This window comes from Numenius arquata, chromosome 5 (genome assembly GCF_964106895.1).
Source record: "Numenius arquata chromosome 5, bNumArq3.hap1.1, whole genome shotgun sequence".
NCBI classification, from domain to species: Eukaryota; Metazoa; Chordata; class Aves; order Charadriiformes; family Scolopacidae; genus Numenius; species Numenius arquata.
In genome coordinates this window covers 29,985,856-29,997,625 of record NC_133580.1, presented here as the reverse complement: position 1 = coordinate 29,997,625, position 11,770 = coordinate 29,985,856, and the positions used below count along the sequence as shown (strand labels likewise).

The window sequence follows — 11,770 nt, the reverse complement described above, 5'->3', positions numbered from 1 at the left end:
ACTACAGAGATTAGGATGTTGCTGCTTTGAAAGTAGCGATAAAAGTTAGTGATACTTATGGACATCTTAAGTTCCATATCTGCAGCTAGATCATTTAGATACTGGGAAGAATAACAATATCTGGATAGCATGAAGAAAACACGTAACCTAATTTTGATAGATCAGGGTAGACTTTTAGTCATATTTATTTTATAAACATGTTATTTTTTTTACCTGTTTATCAGTGTCTTTTGGTTACAGCCTATCTGCCTGTTCTGCTACGTCAGTGTCCCTACACACACAAAAAGACGGGGTTTGTTACCATTTGATTTATGCATTATACACGGCTGTTTAGAATTAAATCTAGTAAAAGAGAAACTAGTTTTAACCGGTTTGCTAAATGACTGGTAGAGATGTTGGAAACCCCGGGCACCCCTGGTAATCTGTCAGGCCCTATAAGCGCGCTCATCCGAGACACCTATCCCCCCACACCCACCCACCCGAGGCACTACACCCAGGCCGCCGTTCGCAGCCCAGAACCCAGCCCAGAAAGGTGCGAACCGGCGCTGCTGCCTTTTCGCACCTCACGGCGCTGCGGGGGAGCGCTCACCCGGCGGCCCCCAACCCTCTCCGCCTCGCTCCCGCCACACCCGCCGGGCCGGCCGCTCGCCTCAGCCCCTCTGTCCTCCACCAGCCACCGGCAGGGGCTTCTCTCGGCGGGAGCTGCCGGCCTAAATCCGAGCACAGTCTAGCGGGGCAGGGGCCAGAAATACCTGAGGGAGCGCCGCCGCCCCGCCAGGCACCGTGGCGTCACTGCACCCCGCCGGCCGCCCGAAGGACCCTAGCGCAGAGGCGTCCTAACATGGTGCCTGAACTGTCGTTTTGTTTGGGCGTTTTAAAACCAGGCACACACACCACCTACCCCCCGCGTGTGTACTTTGTCAGTAGTCTGAGAACGATGTGATGAGCGCCTTGGCAGTAAAAAAAAAAAAAAAAAAAAAATGCTCGCTGCGGGTAGCGAGGCTTTCCTTGGCGACTTCTTATCAACCTTAGGCACTCACTGGGCAACCCGGAGGCGGGGGTCCTTTTTCCCTCAGCGGGTGAAGGAGTGTGGCGGCGGTTCGGTTCATGTGAGTGTCTCTCGGTGGGGCCTGCGGGCGCCCAGCCGCTTTCCAACACCGGGGGTGGCTTCGTCCCTCTCAGCGCGCCCGTGGGTGCCTTAGTTCGGTCGCCCCTCGCCGCTGGGGGAGCTGCGTCGCGGCGGTCTGGTGCCTCAGGGCCAGGCCGAGCTCTCTGGGGCGGGCAGGTAGGAGCCCGGCAGGGCCCTGTTTGCTTCGAGCCGCTGGTGCAGTGTGTGGGGCGGCTGGAGCGGGAGTTCCCCGCGGGCTGTGTGGTGCGGCGGTGGTCGTAGGGAGGCCGCTCCTGTCCCTCTGAAGGGATTTTCCCTGTAGCGGAGGGGCAGGATGAGTGTCTCGATTTAGAGGAAACGGCGTTATGTTCGATGTGGTTTAATTTGTGTAAGGAATTTAATCTCGAGGACGCTGTAGCTGCAGGATGGCATTGTAAACATAGATACCGCACTTTGCGGGTAGGAAACATGCACGTGAAGTGGTTCTTCTGAAATCAGTTGTTTTCCTTTGTTCAGCCCATCGACTGACGTGACAGTTTGGAAGTGTTGTAGTGGTGTGCTGTTGAAGAAAATGCTGCAATAGCCTGGAAAGCACAGGCACGGAGTATCCACTGAGCTTTGCATAGGAATGGCTGTTACTAACAGAAAAGTAGATGCTCTTTGTATATGTTCCTTATGGTTTTGCATGGCCATTAGTGAGTGAAAAACAATATATAACTAAGTATTTGGTCCGTCCTCCGTAGAGGTACCTGCAAGATTTAACCCATGTTCTGTGCAGGGTTGTATGGATTGGATAACAGGGATGAACTTAATGATTTGTTGCTTGTTAGATTGCGTTAAAAGTCCACAGCTGACCAGCATACGGCAGTGTTACTGAAGTACTGTATATCTTGAGCTAATCAGTAAGAGTTCTTGTACTGCGTTTAGCAGCTGGCAAAATGAAGAAAATACTACTGCAAAATAAGTTATCCTTGTGTTTCCTGCTCTTTCTGTTTCTTTAGTTCGGATACTTATTATTTTTAATACAGTCAATGCTTTTAACAAATAGTTTTGTGATTCAGGATACTTACATGAAATATATAGTAAGGTGAGACAGTAGTGATTAAATATAGCACCCCATTTTTGAATGCCCTTATCGTTCACTTACTGTATTATTTTTCAGTTCTGTTTAAATAATAATATGTTATTTGGTAGACCTGTTGAAAAGTAAGCCCCAAGTCTGCAAAATAAAACTGAAGTCCCTAAAAGTTAACTTTTAATACTGGATATTATTAAAAGGGATAAGGCCTTAGAAATGAGTAACTAATAGAACTTTGATAAGTCTTATTCAAGGATCTTTGCTTGTCAGCATGGTTTCATCATAACTTAGATTATCATAATGTATTCTCCCCACCCTGTTGCACTTTAGCAATATATTCTTGCTATGGTAATTTTGACTTTAAAGAATTTTAAGAAATTGATGAGTTGCTTTGATGTTTTAGCAGCACTGAATCCTGGAAGTGCAAGATGTCGCAGGCAGAGAGATTTAAGTCAAAATGATTCTTAAAGCTATCTTCAGCAAACTTGGGCTTGGAATGTCTTTTTCCAGTTTAAATATGAAGCTTGTGCATATTTTCTGTATATTGCTATAGGTGTATTTGTTTCTTTTACACCTTTAAATGTAAATAGAGAAGGAAACAACTTTTCATTCCCCAGAGTGAAAACAGTGGACAGTCTGGAGAGAATACTATCAGATGAATAAGGTATTTGCTAAAAGATGGACATTGTGCAAATCTGAAAAGTGTCAATCAGGCTGGAAATAATAGGACTCCTGAGTTGTCTAGCACCTTAAAGACTTGATACTTCTGATGATGAACCATATGTGAGTGGGAAAACAATCTGAAAAAATAAGTTTAATGCAGAAAAGGTATGTTGAAGTTGTTTTGACATCATTATAACTCTATTTTAATACAAATTTAACAATGGCAGGCTAATCTAGGGCCTCTATATTGAAGGTTGGCCAGACAGCCCATGGATATTGTTTCATCCTTTCTATTTAGGAGATATTCTCTGTAATAGCTTTTCTCCTAAATATATATCATTGAAGTCTGTTTAATGCATTATTGTTATTTCAATTATATATGTTATCCAAGAAAAGACTAGCAATGAAGTTAATTGTATGCCATGATGTGGGGAAGCAAGCAACCCCCTAGGACTTCTTATGCTTTTGCAAAATCTTTTAAATAAATTCACGGCATTTTCTTAAAGTTCTTTCTGAAAATCAGTCAGGGCTAGAGTCTTTGACTTTCTACTGACCTGGAAATTTCACAATATTATGTTTTTCTGAAAAAATGACTATAAAATACCATGTGAGTAATGCTCCATCATGCAAGGCGTATTGGTGGCAGACTTCCTTTTTCCTGCTCTTGTTCTTTCTGAAGTTGCCTGCTTAATATACATGACAGAATCACATTTTTGAAGAACAGAGTCCTAATTTAGAGAACGTTGAAATATATATATTTAACTGTAATGTTTATCACTGAAATTCCATGCTATGTGCTTGACACACTGAATTCCTAATTTAAGTGACACATCATCGCAATAATTTGATCAGTATTTCCAGATTATCTATTAATCTTTTGTTTGCTTTTCTTCCATAAACTCCATGAAATTGTTTGTGACTTTGAGAGTTGGGGGCTGCAGTGAGGGTTGTTGTTTCTTAAATTAGGACTAAAGTAGAAAGTAAAAAACTTTGGGTTTATATTAGTCTGTGATATATTGAGATACAGTGCAAATGTGTCAGTTGGCCTGAAGGTTTAAAACAGCTTCTGGAAATATTGTAAAAATGCCTCAAAATATTTCTATACTTTTATTATACAGCACGTTTTATACTATAGAACTGTGCTAGATAGTAAGAAGTAACGTAAGGTAATAATCAGCTGTAGTGATTTGTGTGTTTTCTTTTTAAAACTGCTGCTCTGTGTAAATTTACCAACTAGCAGTAGAAACAAATTTAGAAAAGTACCAGTTTTTGTTTTGGGTCATCGTCGTGTCCCCCTCCCCCCCCCCCCGCCCCTTGCCTCCTCGTCCTCCACCCCACTTCAAAGTAGAGTAAATACTTTTATGGATGCGGTGTTACTCTGTTCATTTCTGAAAAAGCCCCAAGAAGCAGCAGAGGTAGCTTGTACGTACTGAGGGTAAGAACTCAAATAATGCATCAGAATGAAGAGTGGATCTTGAATTGGCAAGAAAAAAAATGTATTGAGATGCAAAATAGGAGACAAGTTTTATCCAAGGCCTGTCTAGACCAAGGGTGAAAATAAAAATTGAGCTCTTGGATGCCTCTACAAATCCCACCTACTTTACAAGACCCCATAAGCATGCTGGGGAAATACCTATATAATAAAAAGAAGGTAAAGCAGTTATCATAAGAAGGATTGATCAAGTGTGCAGGAAGACAAATCTGATAGCTACCATAATATTTTTGAACTTTTCTGATTATGTCTTGATTGCTGTGTGGCGCAGCTGCTATATGAATGAATTCATTCACATTTGTCTTTTCTAAGGAAGTGTTTTCTAGAACCTAAGAATGTCAAATGCTAGACAACACAAATAAAGCTGAGGGGTCAGCCTAGAGGGCAGCTGCTAGGAACATCAGATGTGAAGAAAGTAAATAGCATCTCTTGTTTCTTGTAGTGATATGAATTATATGATGTTAGTCCAGCAGGGACCCCCAGAAACCACTGTTTATTCTCCTTCTAAACAGTTACCTGTATGTTTCTTATTACCATCACCAAGAAACGTTTCCCTTGTTAGTTTTCCTGTCGTACTGGGGGTAAGGGGGAAATCAGTGTTTAGTTTTCATTTCCATGGTTACATTAGTATTAAACAGTAGGGGGGAAAAAAAAAAAGAGTAAAAGAATCTGTCTTTTTCCCCTGTTCCCGACGTGGTGGAAGCCATCCTTACTCATAGTTTAATATGGTTTCAAAAAGATTTGGATAATTCTCAAAGCAGCCTTCTGAACAAAACTGCTTTCATTGTTTTGTTTTGGTTTTTTTTTTTTTAATATTTATATAAATAATATTTTTTTTGTGCTTGGGAAGAAGTGCTTTCCTTTAAAAAAAAAAACCCTTTATGCAAAAGCTGAAGTATGGTTTACTGAGAGCTTGGTGACCACAGAACAGTCAGTCATCAGTTGAAGTTTTCCCAATTTTCTTTTCTCTTGGAGAACAAGAAAATATAGTGCTGTCTGTGTTATGACATCAGAGGTCAATTTCTTCAGAGTGAGGGTAAAATTAATATATTGGTGTTTTACTTCACAGGTGGTTTATTTATCCTGCTTTCATGGTTATCAAATCTTGACATGTTTTGTTCTCCCAAATAATCACACTTGAATGTGTGGAAATATCACAATTAGAAGGGTAGGTTTTACTATGTGTTTTTTAAAGTTAAGCGCAGGGACATAAAAGAGGGACATATTATTGGTTTTGTAATGGTGGGTGTAATGAAAAGACTTTAGCAGAAGAGGAGCAAAAGATCTCAAGTTCAGTCTCATCTATTATACCTTAATCACGTCTGACAGATGTTTGCCTAACCTGTTTTTAGTGATGTTCCACAACCTCCATAGGCAGCCTGTTCAGTCCTTTACTTGAAAGTTTTCCAAATGTCTAACTTAAATCTTCCTTGCTTTTTCCCGTCTGCAGCAGACCTGGTGAACAGTTTAGTCCCATTCTCATACCAACTTCCTTTGCGTTTGAAGAACGAGACCAAGTCTCCCATCTATCTTCTGTTCTCTAGACTAAACAACTACACATCTTTCAAGCTTTTTTGATCTTCTTTGAAGTGTCTTTAAAAAGTAGAGAGACAGGAAAGGAGAATCTGAACAAAAGCAAATATCTGTGGCCATTGTGGGGGGTCTTGAGTATGCTTGAGGCAATGTGAATATTGCTGGGGAAGGCTCTTGAGCAGCTGAGGCAGTTTGACTGTAATAAAATGTGGCTAGGCAGGCCTTTCCTGATTTGCCTCTCCTTTATTTCCTCCTGTCTCCCTCACACTTCTTTTCTAGAGAAATTTCAAGTTTGAGCTGTTTTGGTTTTTTTTTTTTTTTCCTTTGAACTGGAGGGGAGAGGCATGGCAAGGGTAATAGATTCCCAGGTGAGAAGTTGTTAATTGGTTCATTCATTAATTAGTTGCCTTTACACTTTTTGAGACATGAAGTCTTCCAATGGTGAAGTCCATAACAAGCGTAAAACATTTTGCTAGCATTTCCCTCCTGAAAATGTAGCCCCCTGTGGTTCCAGTCAGTTGAACAGATCTGATAGACAGAAAAAGGGAAAGACTGTTTTGGGCATAATAAAAATGTGCTAGTTTGCTTGGGTAGCATGACAGCTCCAAATGTTTTGAGATTGTCACCATATTCATTTGAATATTCCTAAATTGTCCAAGCATACATCTTTATATTTAAATAAGAAAAGTACTTTGCCTGAGCATGCTTCTGAAAAAAGCTTATAAATTCAGTGTGGTTACAAATTTGCAATCAATTATAACTGTGGTTTCAGGCATGGCAATTGCTGGCATTCCTGATGATAAAATTAAGTGTGCCAGATTCCTGTTCAGTTTTTCAGGGGACAGTTGCTAATGATGCCAGTCATGGCCTGCTCCTGGATGGTGCTCTGTAATACCAGGTGATTGGCCAACACAAGAAGAAATCAGTATAATTTATAGGATTTTTTTCTAAATGCTAGTTTTGACTTTTTATTTTCTTTTTTTTCTAAAGAAACCATCTTAAAAATGGCATGCCTTTCAGGACTTGCAGATATTTCAGATCTTAGTGTCCTCTTGACTGTCTTACTGCTAGCTTGTAAAATAGTTTGCAATGTCATTTTTCAATATCATATTTTAAATAACTGGCTTGATGAAGTGGAAAAAGAAGAGGAGCAATTCAATTGCTCATTTGTTCCTTTGTATGCTATTTATTATGCTATGGTAATTAATCTACTCCAATAAATCTAATGCTGCTGCTTATAGGCTAACGTTGAGTTCCATGAGCAGTAGTGTGTGACCGCTAAAGAATTTGTTTCTGGATCGTCATGTATATTCTTCCTCTTAAATGTCCTTGGCTCTGTTACTCAACAAATCTTGCCTCCTACCATGAGGGGATGTTTGTCCAAAAAATGTTTATTGTCCATATGGAGTGTGAACATTAGTTTGGAATAAAGTTAGGAATTACTTTTAAGGGCATATGTGAGGAATCATCTCTACCTACCAAGATGAAAGATAAAGCTTCTCTTAAGTTACATTTACGACTAAGAGTCATGATAGTCTGAAAAGGATCTATTTTGGTGATTAAATGCATCATCGGGGTCTGTAGCAGCAGCTGTAATCACTTGTTGACACTTGCTGTTTCTAAAGAAAATGACTTTGATACCTGACTGAAATGGGAATTAGGTAAGTTCCACTCTGCTATGTACAGTTTTTGGAGAGAAATTCCAGAAAAGAGATACCTGCTGCTGATCTAGCTTTCACAATTTTTGTTACACTCCACAACTTTTTGTACCATTCTTAAGTTCTTATGCCACTTTATGTAAATTAATGGCCTAGAAAACTGTTCCTTGACTTCAAAAACTGTAGAGGGAAGCTTAAACTAGCATTCGTATTAGAAAGCAATACATACTGTATTTAACCATCGTTTGTTAAACACAATTTATGTAGAAGAACCCATTCTTCTTTCCTCAGAATGCTGGAAAAAACCTGACAGAGATTCTGTGCTGGATTAGAGGAAAATTGAATTCCTGTCATAACTGCTTCCCTGGAGTGTTGTCTCCTATCCTAATTATCTGAAAGCTGACAGATCCTGAGATGCTTTTTACATTTGAAGGCGGCTGGCAATGCATAAAACATCTTCAAAAATTGCCTCAAGTTAGCAAATCTCTTCTTGAGATCATTTGGTACAATCTTTTGGCATAAAACTACCTATTATAGAAGGCTTTTATTTCCATTTCCTTCTCATCAGGAGCTTTCCCAACATAACTTCAACTGAGTATGAATTAATAGTTTAAAGATTAGTCTCTGACTTCAGGACTCTCTCTCAGAAACGATCTGTGGCTATTGGATCTGTTTTCTATCCCAGAGTGTTTTTCAATTACAGTTTAATATACAGCTTTGTAGTGGCATCTTGTTTCAGACTCTGAAGATAAGTGAGCAGATCCTTTCAGCAGGTCAGTTGGCCGGGGCAGCCAGGGACTGCTATTCCCCACAAGAGTGCATGGGCTTGCACATGGCACGCAAGAGGCACTATGTTTGGCTTGGTAGCAGCTGCTCTGGAGCCAAGGCCGTAAGTTCACATTTGTGCTTGTCTTACCATAAGGTTTTGAAACCTTCTGTGTGAAGTGCTCTAGTAATTGGTAACAGTCACACACTAAGGAAGTTACCATTGCCAACTAGGATATGACACTGAATTGTACACCAGGGAAATTACTCTTCTCTTAGGGGTTGTATTACCCTGCTACGTCACAGTGGGTAAGTAATTTTACATCCATATGACCATCTGTAAAATAATGCTAAGAATAAGAAGTAGGCATGGATTATTTTTTTTTTCCTTTACATACAGCTTATAATTAAATTTTACTGAGAATTTACATACAAATTTGCACTTTTTGAAGATACTAACCCAAGATATTCTAATTGAAAAAAATTGATTTAAAATAGTTGGATTTTTAATAGAATAATTTGGAACACAGCAAAATTATAATTTAGCTCAATTTGTCTTAAACTGTGGAAACAAAAGAAGCTTTGAATCCGTAGACAAAATACGGCTATTCCCGAAATCTTTCTTCCTGAAAGAGGATTTTCTGGTCGGATACTGTCAGTCTTAATAGCTGACACCAGCCCTTTCAATGTCCCAGATGAGTGCACAAGGGTTTTGTTTAGGTTTGTGGGCATTTTTTGGTGTGTGGTTTTTGTTTTGTTTTTGTTTTCTCTGCACAGATCTAGTATTAAAAGAGGTGAAAATCATTTTCATCCTAGAAGTTTTAAAAGCTGTGAACCCGAAGTACTTCTCACTACCTGTAACTACCAAGAAAGTTCTGAAAGGGCAATTAATTACAGGACTGCTTACTTTCTTGGTACCATTAAAAGATACAATATTGCTGTGCTTTCTCTCAAGCACTGCTTAAGTATTTATAGAAGATGTGGTCCAGAAGTTTAGGTATAAACTAACATACTATTAACTCAGTAACCACATTGCTATTCTGGACTGTGCCCAAAGGACTACTGAGTACACTTACTTTGAAATTGGGTTATCAAGTGCTCATAAAACCAGGTATTTAGTAACAGTGATGTTCCTAACAGTCATTTTTGAGACCAGCGTGTGAACATTTTTGTGAGAAGTTATTAATGAACATATGGAATGTTAAATTGAGGGAAGAAGAAGGTACAGGCACTATCCTGTAACAGCTAGAGTTTTGCAAAGGATGCTGAAAGGTAATCCAAAAAACTCTCGATGTTCGCCTCTAGTTTAGAATGTCGAAAACAACTCAGGCCAAAAATGACCCTTTCAAAATTGCACTCTTTGGTTTGGGGAGGTCATTTCTATGTGCCAGCTACAACAACTACAATAGTCCAAAGTGTCTTTTGTTTGCATGGGGTTTACGTGTGATTTATCAGTGTTGGACAAACTATTCGGTTTTCAAAATGTGAAATAAATGTATAAAATTTGAGCAGTGGTTCTCTGTTAATAAGGAGTAAATTATTCTCATTTTAAAAAGAAAAAAGCCCGTGTTCAATGTCAGCAACATTTGCTGTACAGGAAAAAGTGGCGGGGTTTTTTGCGTACAAAGGACAGCTTTCTGTAAAAATTTATTTCAAATCGGTAGAAGACCTGAAATAGCTACATAATAATATAACCCTTCGGTGGATGTTTAGGTCTGAGCATAAAAGCTGACATTTTGTTTGCAAGTAACATTTGAATTGTTACTTTGTGCACTTTGTATAGAAATGATTGACAGGTAGTTGTTGTACAGTCTTAGCTTCAGAAGTTGGTTGGTTTGCTTTCCTGCTGAGAATAGCGAAGTCTGTAAAAATGTAAATCTACAGAAAGCTTTTTTCCTCAGAGTTCCTTTCCTTTATCTCCAAAAGAGAAAAAAAAAAAATTCTGTATATTTCTACCACACAAGTTAAAATCACTCATCCAAAAGCTAGTTAGTTACAATACTTAATAATTGTATCTGGAGATTTTTCTAAGCAGATGAGATGCTTGCTAGGAATTTTAATTCTCTTCGCTCTGTACGTGATGAAAGGAAAGTCTATGTTTTGAGGCTGATGTAATGGAATATGCAGTGATAGATACTGCTGGCACGTGGTTTTGAAGAGACACGTAACTGCTTCTGGCTGCTGAGGATTAGTTGTTGTCAGCCCGCTTTAGATTTAAAAATTAATTTAGGCTTTTCACTCCACAGCTGAATAAATTTTCTCTCCGCAGTCTAAGCTAGCATCTTTATAGAAGATTTTCTTTAAAATATCATCCTCCTTTATTATGTGAGTAAATTCAGCACTGGAAACTACAATTATTTGTGTGATGAATGAAGCTGGATTGTTGAATGTGTGTGGCAGAGTTTTGTAAATAAGATGCTGCAACTGCAGCCTCAGAGTTTGGCCAGGACTGCTTTTCCCCTTAAAGCTTTCTTTGACAGCTTTGTTCCTCCCCATTAAGAGATGCTTGATTTTATTCTTGCATTGGTTACACACAGACACATGCACACACGAACATGCACGTTTTCAGGTTTAATTTTCTTCAGCTTTTATTTGGCCCACATAAAAGAATACCTAAAGTTTCTGCCTCGTGAATACCAGCAGTTGTTAATGCACTTGTAGAGAACACTGTTTCTTTTGCCGTACATCTGCATGATATCTGCTGAATGCTTTCGTGAATAAATAGTGGTTATTTTTAACCTTAGCATTTGCTTTAACTGAGTGGTTAAGTCCCGTTTTCCTTTAGCTGTGCTACAAGATGCTGGTTTTACATGTAGAAAAGCTGATATTAATGTAAAAGTAATAAATTTCAAGATTCTTTTTAATCACAGTTGAATTATGTAAGATAACTATTAGGCAGGTTTCAGACATTAAGAGTATTGTGAATTAAAATTGCGAAGGGGGATCAATGTTCCTATGAACTACCTAACCAATACCATTATTTTGCAGATTATTGCTGACATAAAGTACATTGTTTGATGGTATTCTTATTTCCAAACTCATTAAGTTACTGAGAAGAAAGTATCTTTAGAACATCTTTTTAGCAGCTAGGGTTTGGGACAAGGGTTATTATCCTTATTGGTCTGACAGACGCAAAAGAAAAAGATTGGATTTTGAGAGATACTTTTAAAATATAGTTTTGTTCTCAAGTGAGTCTTGTCTTAGGGAGGGGGGGTGAACTTTTCTTTCTTCTTTACCTTTTTATAACTGCTATGCCTGTTCTTAATTAAGGAGGTGGTGTGAATGCTCACTTTTTTAGGGTAAAGTTACAAAAATCAGTAAAATACCTAAGAAACAGTGTTCTACTTGGTATCAACGGGTAGATTTCAGTGAAGTTCTGATTATTCTTCTGCTATCTGATTTATGGGTCGTTTACTCTAGTTACAACAGTCCTCTAAAGCTTTCACTCCCCAGTAAAACCCTAGAGGGTGAAC

At 38.9% G+C, this 11,770-nt stretch overlaps 1 protein-coding gene across 1 annotated transcript in view; it reads left to right on the top strand.

Annotated features, from left to right (window-relative positions):
* Window positions 1–1,069: 1,069 nt before the first annotated feature.
* AIMP1 (aminoacyl tRNA synthetase complex interacting multifunctional protein 1) overlaps window positions 1,070–11,770 on the top strand; it is a 38,563-nt gene continuing 27,862 nt past the window's right edge. Inside the window, exon 1 of the mRNA XM_074147406.1 lies at window positions 1,070–1,109. Within this exon, the coding sequence (XP_074003507.1) occupies window positions 1,108–1,109 (2 nt within the window). The 5' untranslated portion in view covers window positions 1,070–1,107. The remainder of the gene's footprint in view (window positions 1,110–11,770) is intronic.